General features: G+C 38.2%; 2 protein-coding genes across 3 annotated transcripts; one reads left to right on the top strand and one right to left on the bottom strand.

The window, feature by feature from the left end:
* Positions 1 to 761: 761 nt before the first annotated feature.
* LOC140927468 (origin recognition complex subunit 6-like) lies at positions 762 to 5,833 on the bottom strand. The gene is made up of 6 exons (XM_073377127.1): positions 5,367 to 5,833; positions 4,240 to 4,403; positions 3,252 to 3,332; positions 2,555 to 2,670; positions 1,072 to 1,140; positions 762 to 967 (listed from the first exon to the last, which is right to left on the bottom strand). Exons 1-6 carry the CDS (start codon positions 5,553 to 5,555, stop codon positions 810 to 812), a joined length of 777 nt encoding a protein of 258 aa, XP_073233228.1. The 5' UTR covers positions 5,556 to 5,833; the 3' UTR covers positions 762 to 809.
* A 7,922-nt stretch (positions 5,834 to 13,755) lies between these two features.
* Positions 13,756 to 25,969, top strand: LOC140927463 (heat shock factor protein-like). Of its 2 annotated transcripts, none has more exons than XM_073377122.1 (12): positions 13,756 to 14,066; positions 14,239 to 14,347; positions 17,205 to 17,445; positions 17,911 to 17,986; positions 18,468 to 18,529; positions 18,789 to 18,903; positions 19,974 to 20,034; positions 20,571 to 20,708; positions 21,340 to 21,460; positions 22,965 to 23,103; positions 24,197 to 24,272; positions 24,834 to 25,969. In XM_073377122.1, the coding sequence occupies exons 1-12, from the start codon at positions 13,944 to 13,946 to the stop codon at positions 24,983 to 24,985; spliced, it is 1,413 nt and encodes a 470-aa protein (XP_073233223.1). In that variant the 5' UTR covers positions 13,756 to 13,943; the 3' UTR covers positions 24,986 to 25,969. The 2 variants fall into 2 exon arrangements, with proteins under 2 accessions (XP_073233223.1, XP_073233222.1); XM_073377121.1 differs by having other exon boundaries at positions 21,340 to 21,532.
* The last annotated feature ends 1,522 nt before the right edge of the window (positions 25,970 to 27,491 follow it).

Here is a 27,491-nt window from a genome sequence, read left to right as displayed (position 1 = left end):
TTCAAGTGACGGATAATCAACTTGTCACGCACCAAATTTCAATGTTTCAAGTTGGGGCTCATTTAGAAAATCCTGCCTTGTAATTGGTCAACAGTGTGTTAATATGTGTCGCCAAACAAAATGGCGGACGCGCTGGCCTTTCTAAGAAAGCGAGGGATAGCTGCCCTTGGCTTTGGATTACCACGCAATAAGACTGAAAGGTTTACATGAGAGAATGAAATGCTTAGCGGGAAGAGAAGGGGCTTTACCATTAGCTTGTAAAGAAACTTGAGTAGGGGAGCACTGCTACTTAAATTTTTTGACAAAACTCATCCAAAGCTCTGTTTTTATAATCTGCTCCACAAGTTTCCCACAGGCATCGGTGCTTTTCAAGTTCTTTGCATAAATCTTTTTTTTAGCCTCTGACATTTTTTCACTTTTTATTTCAATATCTTGGGTTCCAACATGTTCAACCTCCACAACAACCGGCATGTTTGCTTCCTGCCTAAATTTGCCCGAGGTCAAGCGTGCGCTTTCTTTCCCGCGCTTTTAGTGCAGGAAAACCGACCAATCACAAGCGTTGTAATCCATAGCAACTTGCCACGCAAGTGTTAAAATCGAAAGCTTGTTGCAAAACGTAGAACTCAGGTCTACTTTGTGCAACATGCTGCTGCAACTTACGACATTGAAATTTGTTGGGTGACAAGTTGAGCGAAAATGTTCGTGCCCCTATTCCCTGGAACGCTTGAAAACTGGGTTGGTAAAGTGAGGGTGGTGGGGAGTTAGAGGCAGGGTGAAGTCTCCAGTCAAGCTGAAAGTATTATCACGACTCATGACTTTTGTTTTTCTACAGTTTTCTTTCCTGCAGACAAGGCTTTAGTTGCAGATTCAATAATTTTTTGTTTCCACTCCTCATACTCTTTGTCTCTGTCTTCTCGGCTTGTTGCCTCTTCATCTGTCTTCGAAAATTTTGATGAATGAGACTGGTCTGTTAAACATAAAGAGTATAAACATTTGTAGTGGTTTTCAGTTGAACATCTAGTCTTGAGCCAAGTAAAATTCTCATTGTATGGGAAGGAAATTGGAACACACCTTCAACAATTTCATTCACTTTGTCCAGAAATCCATAACTTCTTTTGGAGGTCCTTTTATTGTTTACAGCTGCAAAAAGAAGGAATGGTGTCATATCTTGTATTATCATAGCCTGAATTTCAGATGATTACTTTGTCGTTTTTACTCCCTCAGCAACATCATTGCTGAGGGAAGAAAACGACTCGAAGTAATTGTCTGAAATTCAGGCTAGTATTATCATTCAAATTATGCAAAGTTTTCTTCCTTTTCATTGGCCGAAAGTCCACCAAGTGACCTGCAAATAACTGCCTACAAATAACAGTCTGCCTACGCACAATGCCATCCAATTCTGTTTGGCTTTAAATAATATTCTGTTCATGTGCAAATGCAATCACGCTTTTCTCCTTCTTGCGATCACTCTTGTGTGAAAATAGCAGATTGCTTTGCAAATAATAAACAAACTCAGTGATCGAATGATAAATTAATTATTGAATTCAGTTGACGCAAAACATTGTGATTTGTCAGTGTCTTGCAGATCAATTATTTGCCTCAGCCTAATTGATCTGCTCACCACTGACAAATCACGATATTTTGGTCAACCTCATCCGATAATTGTTAATTGCCTGTAAGTACGCTCTCTTGACTCAGGTTCTCAAATGAGCAGGGGAGGGGGGTAGGAGGTTATGTAGCTTGGACAAAAATGGAACAGTATTAAGCAGCAATGGCAGTTGTGTTGCCTATCAAGTAGTACTGGTACGGTAGTTATGTGTTTGTTGTATAGAGGGAGTCATGGACACACAAACCCTAACTCTTAACCACACTACATTACTGTACTTTGCCATGCTATGCCAACCAGAATAGAGAACAAAAAACCCTGCCCCCGAATACCTACCCTAACATTCTCCGATAATTTACATTCCTCATCACAAGTCCACATTAGACATGTTAGAGGCCTTCCAGGGGAGGGGTGGGGGAGGGGTATGCCCTCGCTTTGTTGGTCATTTCTGAGATTGCCTGTTGCTTGGATTGTTGTTGTCACATCTCTTTCCTCCCTTTTTGCCAATTGCCAGTGCTTACTGAGAGGATTGCCGCAAGTTTTCAGGGCCACGTCACCTATACGCCCTCGCTTTGTTGGTCATTTCTGAGATTGCCTGTTGCTTGGATTGTTGTTGTCACATCTCTTTCCTCCCTTTCTGCCAATTGCCAGTGCTTACTGAGAGGATTGCCGCCAGTTTTCAGGGCCACGTCACCTATTGCTTCTACCCTTTAGAAGGCCTCGTTATGGGGGAGCTTACCAAAAGTCAGAACTGGCTGGTGGCACCAGTCTTTCTAGCAAGAACCATGAGTCTTTTGAAAAATTTTGCTACAACACAAAATACTACTGTACGTATCATTTAGAAAAAAAAACTGATCTAGCTGGCCAATTTTGACAAACCTTCACAAACTAGGTCCTGTATATTTGTACTCTAATTATTATTCCAATAATAAATTTCTGACTGCTTACCAGATTCTAGTGTGGGAATTACTTTCTCCATTTTCTTATGCAGGCTGTCAAATGTTGACCTCTTGGTAGCCAACAGATTCAATAATTTGGTCTTGTCAACTTTAATCTTTTGATGCCTTTAAAAAATGTTTGTTAATAGAAATATTGTAAGCTTCTGTCAGAAACTTCCACCACAATTTTTATTTTCTTATTAGCACATTGTCTTGATCAAGTTAAACTGTATCTACCACGATCAATGATGTTGTAACATGTTGTAATGAAGCCTAGTTTACATCTTTTCATCCCAATTAATCAGCACTCTCAGAGTGGCTTACTTTTGACCCTAGTCAAAAAAATTTGATACTACTTGCACAATACTAAAATATAAGTGATCCTACTTTTCATACATACTAATAATACAACTGTACTTGCACAAGACTTAAATAATAGAGATCCTTGATTTCATAGGTCAGAACTGATAAAAATTCCAAGTAATTTTCCTAACAAACATAGGTCACTTGTGCAAAGTGCAATGCAAAGTTACAGTTGAAAAGGCTTCATTTCAATGGTCACAGCACAGGATTTCTTTCACAAAAATAATTCTTAAAAATGCATTTATGATATCTTTATATTATACTTAACCCTAAGAGTAAAGGTTTTAATGTCATTCTGAGAATGCTTTGTTTTTACCATCAAAACAAAAGAAACAATCACTTACTTGCAAGCTGTGAATAGTGCAGTTGCTACAAATATTGGGTGGCTGATATCTTCTACATCCTTGACAAAGGCCTCTTTATACCTGGTTAAGAAAACGTTGAAAGCAAAGCTCAATGTGTGAGCAAAGCAGGCATGAACTGAGCCCCACAGCTAAGAAAATTTGGTTATCTAACCATCCAAGAAATTTTGGTTGTCATGTTACCATACATCCGCCCGTCTGTGCGGCACCGTGTGAAATGTCTCACTATCTAGCAAGTGTGGGAGACTGTAACCTGATATTGTACATCTGTTGAAACAGGGTATTTGCTGTTGCTATTTACAGTTGCCACGTGGTCAGTATATTGATTGGCACACCCATCACTCGGCAGACACCTTGACTGTTACATTACAATAAAGTGTAAGCCAGAAATTAGTCAACTTTGGGCATACACTGTAATGTGTACTGTTATAACCACTGTTTTTGCTGAAAACCAGGTTTTGCAATATTCCTATGCCAAAAGGCTGAGTCAGAGGCCTGGTCAGCCAGGCTTATATGAGGACTGTATCAATAATTTATTTAAATACACAACAGAAACATTTAAAGTTGTAGTATCTATGAAATTAGTCTGGGCCACAGCTGCAACTTAACCTCTGGTTATATCCATCTGCAAAACAGTGCCGAAATCATTGATCTGGGCCCCACCTGTGTACCAGGATTTGAGCACACGCCATGATTGCCTCATCTAAAAAGCCATTGTTATATTTGCCCATCAGGTTAATGGGAAATTTGAAACTCATTTCAGGCAATTTGTTGAGTCTGTAGGGGGCCCACAAAAAGGATTTCTGTGCTGCTTTGCTGATGTTACTAACAGCAGGGTTAGATTGCATCTGCAATGCAGGGTATATGAAATAAGATAAGACAGGATTTACTCAGAGAGAAGAAAACTTTAAATACACAGGAATCTTTTGTCAAGTTAAGTACATTAAAAAATTCTTTACACAATTTCTACCTTTGATAAATTTGATGGGCCAGGTTTGAAGCTTCCATGCAACCAAATTGCACTGCCAGATCTTTAATGGTTAACTCCTTTTGTTTTCCCAACACACACTCTATTGTCTTGAAAGCATGAACGTACACTTTCTTCGTCATTCCAGAAAGACGAATTGCCAGATTCTAAAGACAGAAAAAAAGGGTTTAAGGGAGCCACAAGGTACCTACTTTATCTCTCTCCACCCACACCCCCTTCCTGGGGGTTGGGTCCAATAAGAAAGAGAGGTGAATTGAACCCCTAAAGGAAACCAATATGGGTGTGGCTAAGATCATATTTAGCCCCTAAAAGAGACCACACTCCAACACAGTATAACATAATGGCATTTGTTTTATTTTTTATGTAGTAGAATTTTCTATGTGGAAAACTGTAAGGGATATTGTCATGGATGAAATAGGGGTTTAATTCATGAACACTATAAGCAGGCCTGCCAGCTCTTCCAGATTTTGGACCGTTTAATCTCCCAGTCTCCAGATTAGAGTCTGAAATCTCAAGGCTAATCACCGAAGTTTGCTATTTCTTATAGACTCGACTTTCCAACAATAAAATTTCAAATATTTTGCGCTGTTTGAGCTATTTTACAGTTAACATCAAACGTTTTCTCATAAACTCCTGTATGCCATTGTAATATAAGCAATAATGTGATTAGTGGGAAGTAAGCGTTATAATGCCAACAACATCTTTATCGCGCGTTTTGTGACATCGCATTCGTGATGATTGGAGTCAACAAGTATTTTTTGCACGAATGTCCTACGTTGTGACGTCATCTATCATCTCTTCCCTGTCAATTCTCGATATTCAGACTTGGCGGGGTTGACAGACCTGTATAAGTGAGGCTAAAATTTTCAATTTCTTCCCCTATCCTACACTATCCTATCGATTTTTATCGATTATCGATTAACTACGTCTGGTTTTTGTATGAATGAACATTGAAGAACAGTGTGAAAGCGTAATGAATGGGGGTTAATTAAAAGGAAATTTCGTCACTAACACTTCGAATACAGCCCAAACCTGCAAAAATGCAAGCCTATTATCAGAGATTTAAACTCATGCGAATTTCTGTCTATATTACACGTACGTAAGCTTACCTTGTCCACGGGAATATTTAAACCAAAAGCAGCGATCTCCAGACAAATAACCGGTTTAGCCACACTAGTTAAAGCCATAGCGCAGCCACGAACATCCATTAAGCGCTGAAGTTCAGCAGCTTTCTTCAACACCTCTCCCGATGTTATGCCAAGTCTTTTGGACATTGATCGTAGACTTTCTTCCTCCATCTTGGAATACTTTCGCGGCAAAACGCTTTGCTAGAACCCAGTGTACACCCGGTCAAAAAAAAACTAGAACTCAGTCTACTTCGAACTTCGGCCCAACAGGGAGCGACGGTAGGGGCGGCTATAGCCTCCAACGGAGACGTTGTTAGGGGTTCGTCACGCGTTCCTGCCCAACGAACGTCTTCGTGGGAGGCTATGGCGGCTAAATCAAACACGGGCAGGAGAAGGTAAGTTTCGGCCAGAGAAGTTTTCAAAAATTGCAAAGCATACGGTAGGAGCGTAGTGTCTATATGCGTACATACCCCCAAGACGTACAGCTAAAATTTGGAAAAAAAAAAGTTATTTTTTTAATTTCGTGACAGCATTTTTTCATCAAATCGGGATGACTGATAAATCTGATGCGCATTATATTGGTGTCTTTTTAATAATAGCTAGGCGTGACGAAGCACTAAGAACGTCTTCGTGGGAGGTCAGATCAAAGCTACCAGACCGAATCAGTCTCTGTGATTGTGGCTTTTCAACAACTATTTTTGGTTTCACAAGACATCAACATGACATCTTGGGCGACCTTTCCGAGACACCTGCGTGAAATAGCGTGGGACGCTAGTTTTATTTTCATCCCATAAACATACATGTCCGAAAGGCCTTCACGAAAAAGATTCTGGCGTCAATTTGAACAAATTACGGCCGCAAAGTCCACCTGCAAATTCTCCAGACTGGTCTTAATACATTTCGTTAAGAAATTAGATGAGAATTTGACAGAAGATCAAAGTATTTCCCTTTGGTGATCATTTTATAATTCTCATAGCCTTTACCCTTGAGTATGTATTGATATTGCTTGGAGAACATTGATGTTGATCACTCTCTTAATCAAGTTAATCAGCTAACTGCAACTATGTCACTGATGGGTCCGAAGGAGGACAAAGCAGGTGTCTCGGAGAGCTACCCTTCTGTTGGTTTGATCACCGGCATGCAAAACTATTTTTTATCTACGTATCAACAGACTTGCTGCCCTGTTAAAAGATCGAATAAGTGCAGAAAATCCCATACTAATGATCTAAAAGAACATGGACTTGACTTAACTGAGAAGCAGCTATTCTCGTATATTGGTGCCACTGTAGTCAAACCTAAACGATTTGGAACGGTAGTCCTCTGAATATCCAAAGTGGAAGGGCTGGGACGCTTATAGTTTGTTTGTTTAGAATTTGGCGGTGCGAAGTATTTCGAGAGCAATCCACACTTCATTAAGCATCACTCAAAACAATCTTTCAATAAATACAAAAGGTCCTAAGTGGTTAAGCTGGGGAGACTGCTGCGGGGGTGGCTTGAGAGAGACTATAACCAATAAAACGGTTGATGGAAAATGCGTAAACATTTTATCAAAATTTCGCAAATTTTTCATTACATTCTGAAACCTGATTAGAGCTTAGATTCAGAGGTGTTCAAGAACTTTTTGTCCGTGTTTTACCAAGGCAAGTCAATCAGCTGGATCAGAGGGTTTTCTCGAAGTCTTTTGAATTTTATTTTTCTAGGTGGCACGGGGACCTCTAGCTCTTATCTCTCGTAGACCTAATCAAAGTTCTCGTTGCTCACTTTTAAGACTATTTATATTCTCGATCGAGATTCCAGAAGTTGGCTTAGACTGCTATATATTCCCGATTGGGAGGGACTTTTGAAAGGTCGCCTTGGAGCAAGTCCACTTATAAGCTGGTTGCTCCTCGCATTTTAACCTTTAGTAAAACAATCCTGTTCTTGCCACCGTTTCACCCTCAAACAAGTGAACAATGGAGTCTTGTCTGTCTTGTGAGCAATTTATTCTAAAGCTAACACGGTGTGACCATTCAAATGAAACCTCTAAAGTAGTACTTACACAAGGTACTATTTGTATTTTAGAATTTTACGAAATGAAATTTAAACTTTTCGTGTCATCATGACTTTCGCCGGTACACCTAGTCTAATAACATTCACAGTGCGCAATCACAGACATCTAACGAACTGTCATCTTCTTCGCTCTGTGGATCTGCAGTCTGAAATCAGCCAATCATGGCATCTTCAAAATTAAAATTCAAATAAATTCACTGTTTTTTGAACGGATAAAACTGTAACAAGTCAGTTACTCTTTTCTGTCTGTCCCTAACAGCCTGCTATCGGAACACTCTGTGATGCCGACTGCCTGTGCAGTTGGTGGACAGTTATGATAATCAGCTTAAGTTGGCAGTGCAGGGAAAGGTGACTTAACTTGCACTAGTAAGCGGTAATGAGCTCTGATTTCTGTTTTTTGCAAAGGTTATTGTATATTTTCAATTGAATTAAATAGTCTTGAAATTACTTATGGTTCTACATTCTCAGTCTTGATACACATAACATTAATCACATAACATTAAAAACTGTGTGTGTGGGTGTGCAGATTCGAGAGAATCCAGAACCTCTAGAACACAGAGGAAAATCTATGAAATTAAAAACAGAAAAAATTCTGTGAAAGCAAGAAAATGATTTGGTAACCTTGGATCCTAGTTAAGAGTGAAATCAGTTTAAAACACAATAAAATACGAAAGCTCATAACCGAGGACTAGAGTACGTACTTAAAAGAGTTTTATTTAAATGGCGGTTTGCCCACAGAGACCTCGGCCATGGAGCTTCATCAGTTAGCAGTGTCTTCATGACTGAAAAGCAGAATGGTTCGCCACGCTAAAAAGGAAGAAAAGATTCAGCACTCAATAGTTTTAGCGAAAATGAGGTCTTGTACTCTAGCTTAATAGGATAGGCCGAGCTATAGCCACCGGTTGCTTTCCACTCGATTAATAATACAAGGGACTGAGTGTTATCTGATCGAGCAAAACAGTGCTTACCCACTAGGAAATTTATAGCAATGAATGATGACTAACGAAAGAGGATCCCTAAAAAAAATTTAGACTATTTTGTTCAAACTATTTTTATGATATATGAAAAAATAATAATATACATTTCGAGCAACCGAAGTTATCTGTGTAATATTGTCCGTTCTGTTCATGATCTACTTGAGCTACCGACTATTAGCTGCAAGCGAGCTGAAAGTGATGATACTAAGCTGCAAAATTACTCTCCAGTTTTGAGTTTGTAAGCGCCTTCTCTTTAATTTGTAAAGAACAGTACATACTATTTTTTCCGAAACTCATCTGTTTGGGTACAAAGAAGGTAGTTTTGATAGACATCGATAAATACATCAAAGCCACTAGGATTTTGTTTCTATTGTCACTTAAAATACGGTACGATTTCTTTTAAGCTTGTCTTTGGGCCTCTAGTTTACTAACTGAAATGATAGACATAACTACATTTTGTTTCATTTTTTGTAATAATTTTAACAAGAGCTGTGCATTTGTTGGCTTTAACTCAGCGGCTAGAATAGACCTATTCGGCTAACTCAATGTTGTACCCAATTCAAACCTTTTGAGAATAAAACGTTTTGTTTCAGAAATTTCCATATCATTTAAATGTGAACGCCACATTATAATGCAAATACAATACACAAAGAATCTTATCCCCGGGAGATTTGAATTGGGTACAACATTGAGTTAGGGACTGTTCGTTATTTATGCCTAAGGGGGGGTCGGTGATTTTCAAGCAATTCAGCCATATGAAAAATTTACCCCTCCCCGGAAGTGGGTATTTTAAAAAACTACCCCCCCGTTTATGTAACAGGCCCAAAATGTAACCCCCCTACCCCCACCCCTCAGGACGCCACGTGCCTCCAATTGTGAAATTGCGTACAACACGTGTTCTGGCCGGTTGCCGATAAACCAAAATCTATTGCAAGGTCATTTGTGATCGTACAGTATGGAAGCTCTAAATAAGGACATTTTACTTCATCCAGAAACAGGATTAAATGTTGTGATTGTGACGCATCCTGTTACACTCGAGCGGTTTGTTGTTCTAAACAACCCTTCATGTGATGTTTCAATGTTCCTGAATCACTTTACACAAGAATTTTTTATATCTGGTGATGAGAATGCGGATCAGTTGAGGTTAGATCAAGAAACAGTCTCGGCACTTTTGAAGAGCATGGACACAGAGTATGACAGAAGTATATTAAGAGCGATTATCGCATTACTCCACACGCGGTCTGAAACAGTTAATCTTGGCATTGACCCAACCCTGGCAAGGAGAAAAATAAAAGAGGTAATTGAAGTTGCTGAGGAATGCAGAATGTCTATTGTTGCTGGCGAGGATATAGTCAACTTAAGACTTAAGGATCGGCTGAAAAGAATTGACGCTGAAATTGAGGAAAAGAAAACCGTTCTAAAAGCTTACCCCCTCCCCTTATTTGTATTTTAAAAAAACACCCCCTTTTTTCATTGATTTTGAAAATTTTACCCCCCCTCTCTAAACACCGGCCCCCCCTTAGGCATAAATAACGAACAGTCCCTTAGCCGAATAGGTCTATTGCTGTATATTTGTTTAAAACTTCGGAAACATGACTGATTTATATACCGTGATACTTTGGGCATCGGTGACTCAGTCAGGACAATTAAATGTTCTGTTCATTCTGTCATCTGCCCTTTGTCAACCAATATATCACAGTTCTTCATTTAGAATACATTTATTTTAATTTCTATACCGAGAATTTGAATGCTGAGGCGTTGTTTGTGTAGACGTTATACAGTGGTTAAATGGAGAAGCAATATCAAAGTAAATATGCATGTTTGGTTTAGGTCTCAAATTGGTCTAACAGAAAAGTTACATTTAAACCCATTTATCCTTGAAATCAGAACGTATCCCCATGCATAAAACGGTCTCGGAGTCACTTTACTATGCTGGAGGGTGCTCCACTGTTCTAGTAATCACGAAAATCGTTCTTGATGTCTTTTCTTCAATTGCATATATGAGGTACATATTCGCTAGAAGCTGTAACCACAAGATTTTCGCATACCCTTATACATGTAAGATATATAAATCAGGTGTACCGCTTTGTTTATGTTTAACCGTCGGGAGCTTAGGTATAAATTTCCTGAGAAAAGCCAAAGAAAAGGAGAACACCTTCACCTCATGTCATAGTAGTACTGAGTAGTAGTAGTAGTTGTCAGTGTGAACTAATTTATTTATGTGTCAAGACTGAATCTCTATCATGAATTCTCAAGTTATGATAAACTGGGTTACAAAAATCAGACCCATAACAAAGGGAAGAGTTTTACATACACAAAAACATGGTCAACGGGTGGACTAAATTCTTCCAAGTTCCGATTCAAGTAAAACTCACGTCAGTATATTATCTTAAGCTTTTGGTCTTCACTGCAAACACCTTACACAGGAAAGTAAAAAATATACATACTCGGTTCTAGTCGGTTCGTTGTAGTTGAGTTAACTTTCATTCATATGGCAACATGATTTAATCCATACCCAATAAGGAGACGTTGGCTATAACTAACTTGTAGTAAAGTGTAGTACTTTAAAAAAGATTTCATTTGAAACTAACTGGCATGGCTCTTTAAGTCTAGTTGGTATTAAGTTAACACCTTCTCATACATGAGAATGAAGCAGCGTGCAACTCCTAACTTTCACTGTTAAGTAATGCCATTACTTATTACATCTTCAACTGTACATTAGAATCATTCTTGGTAATTTTGAAATAAAAGCTAACATGGTTTAAATCCGGTAAATTCTCCAAGACGAGAGATGATTATAAAAGGATTCGCGACCTACGTATTCCTCACCAAAACAACAGAAACTTGTGAGCCGAAACAACGAAGCATTTCATATCTTTTCAGTATCTCCCTGAGTACCTCTTCAGATAATTCAGATAATTTACTGGTCGAGAATTCTTTACTTATGAATTGTGTACTTCAGTGTGCCAAGGAATTTTGAGTTAAATAAACTCGGTGAATTTTGAAGAGGTTCCAAACGAATGAACAAAATAAATAGCAAAGACCTCAAAAAATAACAATGATTTTTAAACACTCGCATTATACTAATTACCTTCGGATTTCCTTGAATTAAGCATAGACCCGTAAATCCTATATATATTCAGTCTTTCGGTCCCCACGTCTTTTACACGGTGTTATAAAAATATTTTTAGTTCGGCATCAGCGGTCAAACTCAGCTGAAACCTGAGTTTTTTTACGGCACTAAGCGTATCAAATTAATCACGATAAGCCTGAGTCAAAAATAACCCACCTTGGTAACTCTCCGGCTAATTCTAGAGATTAAAATTGCGTGTATATTTCCTAAAGTCGATGACAAAAAGTTATACCGATACAACATAACGTTTTTATAGTTCAGGATAGACAAGGGTATTAATGATAATAAAATAAAGCGCCAGGAAATATTCCACTTATCTCACGTTTAACATCGCGTGCTCCCATTGATCGCCATCTTGTATCATCCAGTTACATCCTTTGTTTCGGCGTGCACATGCACAGCACATGCAGCAAGTGTATTTGAGTGTATATACTTCAGTATTTAATAGCGAGACAAAGAAAAAAAAAAGCAACTACGTTGTCTTTTCTAGTGTGAAAAGTTCAAGATTTTTCTAAAGCATAGCAATAATTACACAAGAAAAATAGCTAGGTGTTTCTGCCAAAATATATACGTGTCCAAAGAGAGCACATAGGGCGGCGGCCGGGGAATGTTCTGGTATACTGAATGGGAACAAAACAGTTTTCAATTTTTCAGCCAGTCATGATCACGTTTGATACAATATTACGTAATAGTACAGATATGTCGAAGCATTTCATGAAGTATCAAGTTAAAAAAAACGAACGATGAGTCAATTTATTTTCTTATGTTTAATTTACTTTACAGGTACAAACACATCATCCCTGTTTATTATCCGAATAAAAAGCTGGAATATTATAAAAGTGTTTCCCTCTATCTTCAAGAACACTTCACAGGGCCGGCTTGATATATTAGTCAGGTTATATTGCAGGTTGTTTTGGTAATTTACATTTTTCAAACCTCTCGACAAAAAGGGCTTTCTGCTGACTTACAGAATATCGTTTATTGTTACTGACTACATATAAAAAGGGACGAAAACAAAACTGAGGAAGTAGTTAGGAATTTGTTTAAAAAAAAGGCGTGTAACTTCTAACTCAATCTACCATCAAAACACGATCGCGTGAGCTTCCGGGAGGAAGAAACTGACTCCGCTTGAATATTTTTTACCAGGTTAAAAATAAAGGTTAAAAATCAATGCTGAATTCTCTATCTCACAGTGATCATCGCAGCTTGCATGTTATTTCACAGTGATTAAATTAGTTTTATGAAGGGTTTAAAAAAAGAAAAGAGAGCTATTGTCTCGGCAGTTCAAATTCACCATGCACGCGAGTTTGTCATGCGCAACAAGTCTTAAAGTTATTTGTAATTATTCTTACGAATTACTCTCTTTTTTATCCAACATCTTTCCATTTTGACAGCGGGAAATTTCACGCCAATTAAGTGGTTTGAAAACGACCAGGAATGTGTATACGTCAGAAGAACTTCGAGAAAGTTCTGAGACAACAGGCGTAAATGGCGAATGATCTAGAACATCGGGCTTGCGTGACTACGATGTAGGCAAGAATAATGTTTTATCGTACTTCCGGTGGGAGCATCAATAATATTAACATGGAAACAATTTCTATTATGTTTCGATTTTATTGTAAGAGAAAATGTTTCATTTTCGAACTTGGGCTAAGTAAAACTATCGAAATTATTTAAAAATGAAAATGAATAAGGGCAAGTAAATGTCTGTAAAAAAAAAAAAAGATCAGTTTTTGAATAAATAAAGAAATGAATTTTAGTCCAACACTTTGTAGGGAAATCTACGTTAGTTCTGCGAAAGAAAGTGATTATTTTTTTGAGGATTTTAGGTAGAATTTCTCCGATTAAAATTAAGCATTACTCTTATTTTGTTAACATATTTTTGGACTCATTGTTTTGTTTTTAAAATCTTTCTATATTTTTAAATCGATGCAGATAAGCTTCCGATTCTCTGGAACCATCAGTGGGCCCAGGCGACGTGCGTCGAGGTCCCTTGAGAAGCTTCTGGAACCGGCTTCCGGGTGTTTTGTCCTTATTGCACCATGACAACTATCCCAATGACGTCAATAAGGCACCCGTGTTGGGTCACCACCTGACACCCAGAGTGCTCTAGCTCCTGTCTTTGGGGCCATAAAAATTCCAATGACTAAATATAGAACGCCGACAATAAAAATTCACGTCTACCGCAGTATCATCTATGATGAAATTGTTTACCCTGGCGAAGGTCATCAACGCCCTTAACAGACTATCCCCAGTCTCCGTAAAAGGGATATAAAAGCCTGCGCGGGGGAGGCAAACAACATGGCCGGTATATGATTCGCTGGGGTAACTTATGCACCTTGGTTTTCAGCACGCACACTTGCGAAAAAGCTTTACAATTAAGGGAGATTTCACAAAAGTATGCCGATGAAGACAGGAGACGCAGATTCGAGCGGTATTCCTTCCAATGTGCCTGCCTTTCTAGTGAAACTGTGGAAGCTCGTAGAAGACCCTCAGTATGAGGAACACATTTCGTGGAACAAGGCAAGCTTAAGCTGAATTATTTATCATACTCACAACCTTCTCTGTATTTTTTTGGTTTTCGAATAACACCGCTCTATCTTCTCGAAACCTTGATCATCTGTATTTTGGTAATTTTACAATTACTCTGTGACATGAACACAGCTATAACAACCATTCGATCTTTTTCTTGCAGAATGGAACTGGTTTCCTCGTTCACGATCAGGCCACTTTTGCACGCGAAATCCTTCCGAAGTATTTCAAACACAATAATTTTGCGAGCTTTGTTCGTCAGCTGAATATGTGTAAGTAATGTTTTGAAAATAACCGACAGGTACAAGCTTTGTTCTAGTTTTCAGCTGAAATGCGCTTTCGTACACATTTAAGGACATTATTTTCTGTAGTAAAGGTTGATTTTGCGTTTTAAATTTTGGTCTCTTGAGAAATTTAAACTAGAGGTTCAACGTTTTTTCGTTTTCTTTCACAAAGAACTTCGATGGATCAGTTGTTCAAAAGAATGCTAGCAATGCCTAATGTCACTCGTGACTTTACTCTTTGTCTCTGGGAATGCATGTGGGCGATGAAACTCATGTTATTCTTTCCGCTTGTCTCAGATACCTACGATCTAGAACAAACTTCTTTCAGTTGCTTAAGATCGTTAACAGTACGTTAATTTCATCTGACAGTTCCTTTCTCCGATGTAAATAATTTTACGTGTAAAATATTTATTTTCAATGATAACATGTTGTACTCAAATTCAAGTTGGCGCTGAAATTGATAAAAATGTTTTTAGAATACTCAAAACTATAACTGACATCAATAGTGGGTGGGAAGGGGAGGTTCTTCTCTTTAGAATGTTCTTCGGCATTTTCAATCAAAGTGTTCGCTTAATGTTTTTCAAGAGCAATATACAAAGTTAATATAAAGTAATATATGATACCGTTCATGTGACTTTGCCAGTCTCAACTTCTAGTTTATATGATAGATTTGATTTCTCAAACCACACAGTGTTTAAATGAAGACATGATCTTTTGCATTTGAGGCTGAAAGGGTGTAAGTTTTCAGGTTTAATCTGCAAGAATCATTTCTTCGCTGATTTCTCTTCTGCAGCCAGTGCTTGCCAGCAAATGATGCCTAATTGTTTATGTTGTATTCTTTATGTCGTGATTTCGTTCTTACAAAGTACATGGAGATGAAACAGATAAAACCCAGCGTGCAACGAAAGTAGTGTCCAATAGCCCGGGGCTAGTGGATTTTGCTATCGGGCTAGTGAATTCTGTTTTTAACTTCCCCAATTGGCAAGTGATGTTTTTTGAGGAATTCAAATATCAGAAGAACTGTGAAATCAATTCTGCTCGTCAAAAAGCTTTTGGGGTTAGTTGAAATGATGTCTGGGCTAGTAAATGCTAGCTTCAGTTTGCCCGAATGGCAAGCTGTAAAAATGAATTTCTTTTCACCCTGAAACCCTTCGAGTGCAGTACTTTTCAGTGGTGCTGTTTGTTAATTTGCAGAGGGTAGTTTTAATATTAACATGTAAAGACATAATAACTCACTATATATTCAGTTCTAAAATTATGTAATCATTCAGGTAAAGTTATTGCATTTGATGGCTACTTTCTTAGGACTTCCGACGTTCACATGGGAACATGTAATTTAGGTATCCCAAGGAATCCGACCGCCTAAGAGTTGAAAACTTTTTCAGTGGCATGTTTAGTAGGATAAATTGTTAATTTTGCTCTTAAATTCAGCATTTGGCCGCTACCTAGAAGTGAAAACATTAAGATTGTTTGTAGTTTTGTTTATTCTCAGTGGAGGTGGCATTGAGGGTGTTGCAGTGGTGATATTTGCCTCTTACCAAATTAATGAATCAATCATTCTTACTTTATGTAGTTTTTCTTTGGATTATCCAGTTTTCTCTCTGACAAATCCCAAAACTCCCAAATTTGATCTGGAAAGCACAAAAATACATAAAACAAGTTCTAAAGAGCAGCTTGTTTAAAACAAGTGCTTTTAACAAACATTTAATTCATTTATTATTTCATTCTTTTTAAACACCGTAAATCTCCTCATCCCCGGAATCAATGTTGTGTGAATTAAAAAAAAAAAAAGACTTGACAGGGGAAGGGGATAAGTATATCCACTATGCAGGGCTTCTCATATTTCGCGGAAAAAAAAAGCAAAATTTCGCGGGATTTTCAGGGGCAAATTCGCGGAAAAATTGGCCGATTTCACGGGAAAAAAATCAAAATTCGCGGATAATTCGTTTGATTTCGCGGGATTTTAGCGGAAAAAAGTCAAATTTTGAAGGATTTTCAGGGGCCGATTTCACGGGAAATTTCGGGGGGAAACTTTGCCAAGAACCAATCAGTAAAAAACAGCCGATTTTGCTGGATTTTTTTTTTGGCAAATTTCGCTAAAATCGATCAATTCTGCGTCGATCTAAGCAGCGTTGTTTAACCTTGTTTTTTTAACAGGGATAATCATTTGCTCTTTCAACAACAGTTTGCTCGAGAAATGAGCGAATGCTAAAGTTATTAACATTATAGTTAGTGCCCAGTTTTTCGCAACATTAATCTAAGAATGCCTGGTAGTTTTGGGACGTTGTTTACTTGTTGCAGTGACGAAGTTTCAAGATAAATTTGGACGTTTGGGGTGAATAAAACAGGTCTAATGGCCAAGATAAGTATTAAATATGTTTTGCCGACAAGTATTTGGAAATATTTCTGGCGGATTTCACGGTATTTCGCGTTTTTGGGGGAATTTCGCGGGATTTCGCGGAAATACCTGAATTTCGCGGGTCCGCGACTGCGCGAAATATCAGAAGCCCTGTCTAATAACCAAGATAAGTATTAAATATGTTTTGCTGACATGTATTTGGAAATATTTCTGGCGGATTTCGCGGTATTTCGTGTTTTTTTTTTTAATTTCGCGGGATTTCGCGGAAATACCTGAATTTCGCGGGTCTGCGACCGCTCGAAATATCAGAAGCCCTGACTATGCAAAAAGGGGCTATTTTACGGAAGTGTGTCAACACTTTTGTCTATCACTGTAGGTTTTTGTACATTTAGGTAAACAAATTGTTTTTTTTTGCATTTTATGCAACCCAATTTTATGTGTATATTATCTTTGTGTTAACCCTGCAAATCCAACTTGTCTTATTAGATGGCTTTCGTAAAGTAATTGGTGCAGAACAAGGTGGCCTGCGGTCAGAGAAAGATGAGTGGGAGTTTTTCAATGGAAACTTTAACAGGTACCATCCTGAATTACTTGAGAATGTCAAGAGAAAAGCTACTCCAGAAGAAAAGAAAGTAAGGAATGAGGATGTCTCTAAAGTGCTGAATGATGTTCAGGACATGAAGGGAAAACAAGATGAAATGACAATGAAACTTGATCAGATTAAGAGGTAAGTATTCTAAACAAGAATTTTTCTTGTTGTGGAGATGATTTCACTGGTCTTATTCCAGGTAGATAGTTGTAAAACTAGACGTTGAGGTGAGGTCAGGAGTGCATTGTCTGGTAAAAGGAAAGTATATTTGCACCTCCAACTTTCCGGCATGTTTTTGGTCTTATTAAATTCTCACTACCCTTCATGCCCTATAATATAATCAAGAGAAGAGTAAAGGAGAGAAAATAGGGCAAATATCTGGAGATCATATGGTGCTCAGCTTCTAAACCTGAGTGTACTGAGCAATCAAAACAATTATCTTTAGTTCATTGTTGGCAATTAGTCAAATGAAATATGGTATTTTTGATGGAGAATGAAAGGAGAGGAGACATGTATGTAGAGACCTGACATTGGTGGTGATGGGTTGACTGATGTAGTTACCCCTTGGAATTAAATATGTATTGACGAACCTTTATTTTTCAGAGAGAATGTCACACTGTGGAATGAACTGGTAGAACTAAGGCAGAAACATCAGAGACAACAGCAGATTGTGAACAAGGTGAATTTGTTGAAGGACACACCTTCTCCTCCTAACCTTTTAAGCCATGTAATGAAGGGATATAGTTAAAAGCAGGTATCAAATTGAAAGATCTGCTGTATTTAAAATCTAGGCACAGCCAAAAATCCCAACCCAATGACGTCTATCATACAGAGAATTGACAAAATTACAAGCACCTCACTGAGTCATGCAGGTTACCTGGCCTTTGTCCCTCTGATGCCACATTAGGAACGTTTGTCCATAGTTTTTAATAAAGGATTAGAAACTACAGATATGGCTCCAGTTGTTCAAAAAGTGGATAATACTATCCACCTGATGAATCTCCATAGTGCAATAGTGCAATCAGTGGTTTCGCTAAGACTTTTCCAGTGGAGAGTCATTTATCCAGTGGATAGCGCTATCAAGCACTACCAGGGCCTGATCTACATGTACATGTATGTGTTCCTTTATATCTTACTTTTTGACTTTGTTTGCTTCACAGCTTTTCCAGTATCTTATGCGACTCATGTATCAAAATGAAAAGCTCATGACAAATAGAAAGAGGTGAGCAGCTACAAGTACATACAATTGTGTATGTAACTGTAACATGACTGTAACGTCATGCTGGCTTTTGGCCAGACGTTGAAAACTGGCCATTCAGAACGCATGTTTTCCCATAAAATTATACAAGATTAAGTGAAGTTTAAATGGGTGTCCATGGATAGGATGGCTGGACACCCTTCTGGCTAAAACCGTGACGTCATGTAAACTTTTGTAACGCTATTAGGGTATAATAATTAAATCAGTGTTCTCAATCTTGTAGGTTAATGCTCCAGGATAGCACAGAGGAACAGTCATCGAAAAGAGGGCGCTATGATTACAGAGAAGGCTGTGGACCTAGTAGTGGACAACCTCCACCAAGTTACTCTGCTCAACGAGTAAGTTTACCCTCAGTAAAGCTGTTTTAACACACAGTAACTGTCAGCCAGTGGTGATATACCTTCCACATTTTTTTCAAGTTTGGTAAAGATTAGTTACCAAATACCAAGGCTGTGCTCTAGCAGAGCCTGGTGGCCCCTGGCGCCTAACTTTTGCTCTTGGGCAACTAGAAAATCTTACTTTTTCCATACACATCATATGCTGGGCACCCTAGATTTTACAGATTAAGAGCACTGGGCTCCCTTCAGTTTTCCTTAAAGCACAGCCTTGCCAAATACCCATTGACAAGGCTGGAAAGAGGGCCTTAAAATTAGGAAACGTACCAAGTTTTCAAGGTGATCTGTGAAAAGGTAGCAAAGATTTGCTCCACAAAGTTTATGGATGGTTTTTTTTTGCAGAGTTATATATTTGTTAGTTTTCAATACTTGCCATCTTCACTGACTTGAACGCGTTCATTTTAACTGCATTGATGGATTTTCACTCACTGGTCCCAGTCAAAAGTTAAAAAAAAAACATGGAAGGGCTCATCCCACTGATGAATGGTCAGAGGTCCAAAACAGTTGGAAAGGCTCTTTTGTTCATACTTACTGTACTTCACGAACCCCGTCTTACTGTCTGACAGTGTGTAGGGATTTGCCAGCAAAAATTATCCTTTTTTAACTGAATGGTTGTGATTGACATTGCTGTTTCAGCTAATTGTGTAGCGCGCAAATGACGTCAAAGTGACTGATTTGCAATTTTTGTCTGAGTTTTGTCATTTTTCTCATTTTAATGACAAAAGATATACAAACATGACATTTTAATGACAGAAGTCAGACAAAAGTGAGAAATTTGCTAATGTCAAGTTCATTTTGTTTGTCTGAGTCTTGGGTCTTTAAATAGTAACTGCAGGAAGCGCTATTGAGTTATGGAGATAATGACTTCTCACTCTTCCACATTAGTGCAATATGGTTGTAGCGTTAAACAGCAAAGTTTGAACAGTGAGTGTTTTAGTTCAGAATGCTAATTATTAGAAGATATGTCATTGATCAAATATTATAAACTCATGGTTCTATTTTGTTCCTTGTAGCCCAGTACTCAGACTCTTACAATATCAGATATTTCAAATGTTCCTTCATCAAGCATTCCTTGTGAGTGAGATCTTATGTTTTTTACATAATTAAAATTTATAGGAAACTCTTAAATGTAAGCATTGTTGTGCTTTCTTCTTTAGAAAAAACTAATTTTTGAAAATTATTTTATTTGGAGTAGAGGCTTGTTGCTGATTAATTTAAGGTTGAAAAAGTGTAGCAAATTCTGCTTGTTTTACATATAAAAAATCACAACACATGTGAATCAAACCTTGTAATTACAAACAGCTGTTTTATTTTGTTCCAGCCAAAAGCTCATACATAATATTAGAGAGATTTAGAGCTATGTTTACGGCAAACAGCAAACGTAAATTTGTGTGATGTGACCAAGTTTTTCCTTCAGTTGTCTTTTACTGTTAAAAAATTGGTAGTTTTACGTTAGTTTTACCCTTAAGAATTGTTTTGGACTGTTTTTATCTGCTCATTTTCTATTTTAAGAAATTCTCAACTTGAGTCTGCCGTTCAACATTTCCCATAAACATGACCCTAAATCTCTCTATTATCTCCTAACATTTCAACCTTACCTATATCTCCAGCAACAAGTGGGCCACTTATTACTGCTTTGCCAGATGATGACACCATATCACATGCCAGACCAGTCATAAGATTTCCAGAGGAATCAGGTCCTTCAACATCACAGCCCTTAGTATCTAGTCCTGTGTCAACTTCAACAGGTAAGGAGTTGCCACTTTCTTAGTTTTTAGTAGTTACTTTATTTAAGATGAGGGGAACTTGTGAGATGTCACGAATGAATTTTCATTTGCTACAGCTCCCTCAAAACTTAATGACAGCCCTGTTACAAGCATCTCTTTGAATTTAATTTATGAGGTAGTGTTTTTTATTTAACTTGCTGTATAAGAAGGTAATAAAAAAGAAAAAAAGATACGAAAAATAATGCGCTAAAAATTTTTTTTCAAAGTAAGAATTTTGGCAAAAATTCTTTGGAACTGCAACTTGTTACCTAGTGTGTTCTAACCTTTACATTCTGCACTTGCAGGATATTGATCATCAATGTGTCGATAAGCATAAATGTTGTATAAGGGTGGATTTCCACTGTTGCATAATTCTACATGTGTATGTGCATGAAATTTACATGCGTAGATTTTATAGAGGTGATATATGGAAGGCCACGTGTAAACTTGAAAGTTGAACCCCACTCAACCTTCCTTTCAACTCTACTTTCCATACATTGCCTCTATTTTAGTTACATACGTGAACTTTATATACACACATGAAAGTTATGTGACAGTGGAAATCAACCTTTCTTCCTTTATCTAACCTTTGCTTATTCAAATTTTTTTTTAGCACCCACATACCCACAAGCCTCAGTTGTACAGCCATGTGTATCCACCGGCGTGGTCACTTTCCCTGAAGAGCAGACACAAACCCCTGTGGTCCATCCAACTCACATTTTGGAGCCTCAATCGTACGATGAGCATCATACTATAAGAAATGCCCCTATGAGGCGGGGACTCTCTCAGGAAGATATTCTAGAGAGGTAGTGTTCTTTGATCTGTTGAAACGCTATTTATCACTACAGTTGGGTCATTACTGCAATGATAAATAATGCAGATCAACGTCTGTAGGCAGTGCATTGAGTTTTGCAGTCAGATGTCCCGTATTTGCAATCCTTGTAGCTAGTAAGAAAGCTCAGAAAGTAGAAAAGAATCTAAGATGTCAAGTTATGCTGTAATCTCTCTTATAATGACCCCCCCCCCCCGGCTTTTGAACAGTTAAAAGTTACAGTATAAAACTCACTCACTCAAATTTGCAGCCCTCCTTGCCAACTTCCATGATTTGTTTTGTTAAACTAAACTATCACTCAAGGTAAACAAAATTCTATAACTTAATTTAACTGATTATGTGTAGATTGCTCTAACTAAAAGGTTCCATGTAAAATACTAGCTGCCCTGCAAGAGATTTTAATAGACTCTGAGTTTTACAGAATACCATATATGAAATAGAATGGATTACCTAGGGTTGCAATTTCAGTTTTTAAATACCTCACCTCCTATCTCTAATAAGTCCCACTCTGCATTAATCCTCTCAAAAATGTGTTAAAGAAATAAGAAGCTTATTTGGGAGATTACGGTATGTCTGTTGACTTTGTAACTATTAACTACATTAACAGTCAAAACTAATCATTTGCAACTCGTAACTAGTTAAGAAAGTGTGTAGTCAAAATCGTACATAGGTACTTAAGATTTCCACTGTCCCACACGGATCTTTCACCAGCATACTTTCTGAAATATTCACCCACATGAAATTCCCCAGCATTACTCTGTCACATAGCATTTTATTTTCTTTCATGCCAACTCAAATATCTTTGTCAAAAAATATGCCACCCAGAGTGCTGTAACTATTTATCAGAAAAATGACAAGTTCACTCTGATAAATGATTCAATTTATGGCATTGTTTGAGCAGAACATTTCTTTCTGAAACCAAAAATCAGTGTAGTGCTTTTATGGTGATTCTTTTGTCAGGGATATTTTAATGTGGACGCTTTTTCAGGAAGGTATTCAGTTTAGTGAGAAACATATACAATCATGACCTTAGAATTGCTTGCATAATGGGGAATATCTAACATAAACTTAACCAGTAATTATAATTCTAATACAGTCAACCCTCTCTTAACAGACAGCTCTATGAGATGGACACCTCTGTAAAATGGACACCTAGAGTTAGTCCCTGCCTTTCTTTACTCCCTTTATTAAAGTCTCTATAAGACAGACATTTCTCGAAGATGGGCATTTAGTGGTGGTCCTATAGGTGTATGGTTCCAAAGGTGTTTGTCTTAGATAGAGTTGACTGTGACACCAATTATTCTTAGTGGTGCTAGGATCTTGAGCATGATGAACCAACTTTCTTGTACAACATTAGCACCTAAAGATTGGACTTTGCTGTAGCTTGATTCTCTCTTTAATTTCAGGAATTTTATTGGTGATCAAGTAGATTACATTTCACAGAATCTTGAGAATATTCAGTATCAGTTGGCAAATCACCCTATGGTATTGGATAATAGCATATTTTTTGATGTATTTGGCCATGAGGGAGGCCATCCAGTCCAGGTGAGATTATTTTAAAGAGTGAACAGCTCACATTTTCTTCTCAGTCATTTGGTTTAGCAAAAGAAAATGAATGAAAATACAGCTTTAGTGAATTCTGCACTCAACTTGTCTGACGGGCAGGTAAAGATTTTTTGGGGAATTCAAATTACAGAAGTACTGTATGGCTTGTCCGAATGGCAAGCTGTAAAGCTGAAATGTTTTTAAGATAATGATCACTGGAGAAAAAAGTCTTGGTTGTTTGACAAATAAATATTATATAATATAATTATTATATAATATCGGTACACTACCACAGGAAATCCACAAAGAACAGTGTCATCACGTGTTAGGTTGTTTCCAGTGCACGAGAAAAGTCACGTCGGGTAGTTAAGGGCAAGTAAATTTCCTTACTGGGGAAATAACTTTGAAATCTCTCCAATGGGCAAGGGTCCTGGCATGTCATCCTCTAACTAGAACTGTAGTTAACCCTTTAAGCCCTAAGATCCACATACAAATTCTCCAGACTTATCTCCATACATTTCTTTTAAGAATAGTTGAGAGAATTTGGTTTAAGATCAAAGCATTCTCCCTTTGGTAATCAATTTAGTAATTCTCATGACCTTTACTCTTGATGATCTGCTGATGTTGTTGAGAGAAAATTGATATTGGTCACTCTTGGGACCTAAAGGGTTAAGATGAGTAAGAAATGACCTAGGGCAAGAAAAATGTGAGAGCTGCTTGCCCAAATGACAAGCTGGAATTCAAGTTTTTCAAGCCCTGGTTTCTTTGAAATTATTTCAAATGGTTGAATAGTAAAAATAAGGTCCCGGTAGCAAACATATGCCAGTAAAGTTTCATTAGGAACTAATTAGTAAAATATAATCAACCTTGAAGTGTCCACACATCGTTTCCTGCCCCTCCCCTCCCCTCCCCTTTTTCTCTACCTTGTGTCGGTCTTTAGCTTTTCTTCATTTTAGTGGTGCAGCCTTGGGTTGGAAGTCAGTTAATACAACTTTCAACTTAAGATTCTCTTGGAAATTTGTTCTTGCATGATTGTTTGCCACTTTCAAAGATCAACAAGGTATTAATGGCGCTTTTTTCTTTGTCTTCTTAGGATCCGCTAGATCTTTTAGCCGATCGGGCTGCAGCATCTCCTTTGCCTGGTAGTGTGGGGCAGAACTCCTCGGCAGGTAAAATGTTTCCTTCCTTTTTTTCGTTGCTCACGTAAAAGGTAAAAAGAAAATGGGCAAGGTCAGGGTCATAGGCTGCTGGCAAGGTTTCTTTTTAGGAACGGCTGCTTCCATAGGAAAAATGTCTAACACGTTAACATTGCTTGGCGCTGTCTGTATTTTTATAGCCTCTGTAGCAGGCTGCAAAGTTAATCTGAACTTCGGCGCTACCTCTTTCCTCGTATTTATCCTCCTCTCTCGCGCTGCCTCTGTATCCCGCGCGCGTAAGACAAAGGCTATTGCAGTGGCGGATTCAGGGGAGGGTCCCAGGGGGCCCCGCCCTCTGTTATTTTTAGACCAAACTGAGGTCTGGAGGGCCGAAAATTTTTTTTTGGAGGGTCAGGATGACCGCCCTGCCCACCCCCTACCCCCTGGATCCGCCACTGTATTGTGTCGATGGAAAGGTAAAGGAAAAATTGTTTTCAACAGTGTCATTAAATACGATTACAGATGATGTGAAAACACGTCAAGAAAGCTATAGCCAAAACTCAGTTTTTAAAACTAGCGTCTTTTCTTTTTCAGGCCATGAACTTGTGCAGTATGGCATGCAGGGGTCTGGCACCAGTACTTCCCCTTCTCGTGCACAACAGAGACGAAGGGACTGGGCCCAAGGGCAGGAACAACAGCAGCGGCAACCTTCTGACTATGACGTTTCACACTTTTTTAACGGTTAATCGATTATAACTAGTTTTTAACTCGTATAGGTGAAGGATTCTAGTATTTTATAACGTTATTTTACTATTGCATTATTTTAATGGTCAGTAAACTTTGTCAGTGACAGGAATGTCCTCGCGGTTACACTTTTTTCTTGTTTCCCTGCAAAGTTCAGGACTGTTTTATTTCTTCAATGGTGCAATGTAAAGAAACAACTAAAACCGCAGAAGTGTGCTCCTCGTTAGCTTTCAGTTGGGTGACTTGACGCCTTAGGATTTCACCTCCATACGTAATACTCTATCAGGCCCACAAAGTGGACACGTGAAATGTCTGCTCATTCTTGGGTAAACTGTAAATTGCTGAGCGATCATTGTTATGTAATTCATACATTGGTTGGCGCATTAAGCAGTTTTCCAGCGGTCTCAGGTCAGCAATACCAGACAGCAATACCAGAACATGACAGATGTAATCGTTTCAAAGGAAGGCCAGTGCACTGAAAGAATTGTGGGATAAGTAAACGCAGAAACGGGAGTAGGTTGATCGGCCGGCTCTTCTCGACGGATAAAAACGTGTCATAGCTTTAATCAGTTAAAAGCGTGCTGCACAGTTTGCAATTGCCAGTTCCAAAAGAAAGTAATCAAACACCAGAGGAAAGAAAATAATTGCTTTTCGAAAACTGGAAAGCGGTCCATAGTTTTTCAACACTAAATTCTTAGAAGTATGTTTTTATTCTATGTAAACGAGTAGCTGTATTTCATTTCAAGAAAATCCTATACAAAGGAAACTTCGTGCGCAAGAGTTAATAATATGTATCTAGCTTATACATGTATATTGCCTGTATAAGAACAAACTATATTTGCTGCATATCCTAATTATAATTTTCTTTTATTCAATAATAACCTAGAAATACTTTTAGTGGTTTCTGGAATTTTACTTACCACTTAGTACAATAACATGGTATGTAATTGAAGACAGTAATTAAAAACATAACAAAAGGAAACTTATGTGTTGCTTCCTGTGATTATCCCGGAATTGTTTTCTCATGGGAAGTTATTAAAGTGAGGAACGGGGAACAGGAAAATGGAAAATGGGAACAAAACCCAACTGGAACTCTTGCCCTATTAGCAACGTCATTTTCAATTTTCTACTTTGTTCCCATTTTCCAAATTCCCTGTTCCCCGTTCTCAAGGGTCTCTCAACATCCCTCTCTCATAGCGAGCGATTATCTCCCTGTAGGCGCCTTCAGGTCGACTGTTGGCCCTTTTGGACTCCCCCATGAGGGCCTCAGCCGTGCATAGAGAGAGAGTACCTTTCCCACAAATGAAGAACGGGCGCAGGAGACAACAGGAAAAGTTCAAATACAGTGAAACCTTGTGTTAAACGAACGCCCTTTATTAATCGGACGGATGGCTTAGTTTGTTTCAAACGTTTCTTCCTATATTTTTTTGTTAAACGAACCTGTATTTACACCAGTGAGGGTGTCAAAGTAGCCTGCGTAGTGAGTGTCGAAATGGGAGGAAGGGAAAAAGGGAGGGGGATTGGGGAGAGAGGGTAAGGGAAGCCGCTCCCTTTAATTCCCTTTTCCCTTTTGCGCTTTTTCTTCCTCCACCGACCCCCCCTCCCCGTTTTGCGCCTGCCACCTTTAATCCCCACTAGTGATTATTACCAAATTTCTCCTCGTAACATCAATAGTTATTCAGGGAGGTCTTGCGAAGTAAGGATACGATCACCTGGGATTAATTCTCACGATATTCTATGTGACAAAAATGAAGGGGAAATTGAATGGAGATAATTATGCAAATCGAAGTAGTAAACGGCGACAAATTATCATGCATGGATTTTCGGACAGAAGGAGCTAATGAAGGATTTTTTTTCGATGAATGCACAAGGTTTCATTTAAAAGTTGAACAACACAGGGATAGCAAAACAAAAAGAAAAAGAAAAGAAGGAAAACTATACATACGACTGATTTTGATAGGCACCTAAATCAACCAGTTATTAAAACTATTTTTACTTCTCTGGTGCTGCGATTGGCTTGGCGATTTGTTTAATGAAAAACAACCGGTTGACTCTAATATATTATTCATAACTGAGTCTAAACACAGCTTAAAAGTTCCTTTTGTGGGCTCAGGAGGTTCATCTTAATAGATAGCAACAAGCTCAATCGCGCGGTGTAATTAAGGAAATATTTTTGCGAGAAATGGCTACAAAATATTACACGCTCTGGGCCAAACCCTGTACTCTGGGCAGGAAAACTTTGGACGCGAATGTAAAGGAGGGACATACACTTAATTTACCGGGTACAGCTCTGGTTCTTGGACCAAAACGCAGGCTGACATCCGTGAAGCAAGAAGGGCTGTATAATCCATGTCTTCCAACTTTGAGACGGATGGATATGGATGAAGTTCTTAGAAAGCTGGTAGATGACCATTCGCGTCATTCAACACCATGCAGTAGAGGTGATATAAGATAAATAGTTAAATGTATCTAGTCTATCTACTGTATCAGTTCCAAACTAGCTAGAGT

This window comes from Porites lutea, chromosome 2 (genome assembly GCF_958299795.1).
Source record: "Porites lutea chromosome 2, jaPorLute2.1, whole genome shotgun sequence".
NCBI lineage: Eukaryota > Metazoa > Cnidaria > Anthozoa > Scleractinia > Poritidae > Porites > Porites lutea.
This window is presented reverse-complemented; position numbering and strand designations above follow the sequence as displayed.

What these genes read in the sequence shown, in the direction of transcription:
- LOC140927463 (XM_073377121.1), top strand. Translation starts at nt 13,944, where the DNA reads ATGCCGATGAAGACAGGAGACGCAGATTCGAGCGGTATTCCTTCCAAT. An exon ending in TCCTTCATCAAGCATTCCTT is followed by an intron (nt 20,035 to 20,570) that starts GTGAGTGAGATC and finishes CTATATCTCCAG; the next exon opens with CAACAAGTGGGCCACTTATT. An exon ending in CAGGAAGATATTCTAGAGAG is followed by an intron (nt 21,533 to 22,964) that starts GTAGTGTTCTTT and finishes CTTTAATTTCAG; the next exon opens with GAATTTTATTGGTGATCAAG.
- LOC140927468 (XM_073377127.1), bottom strand. Translation starts at nt 5,555, where the DNA reads ATGGAGGAAGAAAGTCTACGATCAATGTCCAAAAGACTTGGCATAACA. An exon ending in TAAATATTCCCGTGGACAAG is followed by an intron (nt 4,404 to 5,366) that starts GTAAGCTTACGT and finishes TTCTGTCTTTAG; the next exon opens with AATCTGGCAATTCGTCTTTC. An exon ending in GCCCATCAAATTTATCAAAG is followed by an intron (nt 3,333 to 4,239) that starts GTAGAAATTGTG and finishes TTTCTTAACCAG; the next exon opens with GTATAAAGAGGCCTTTGTCA.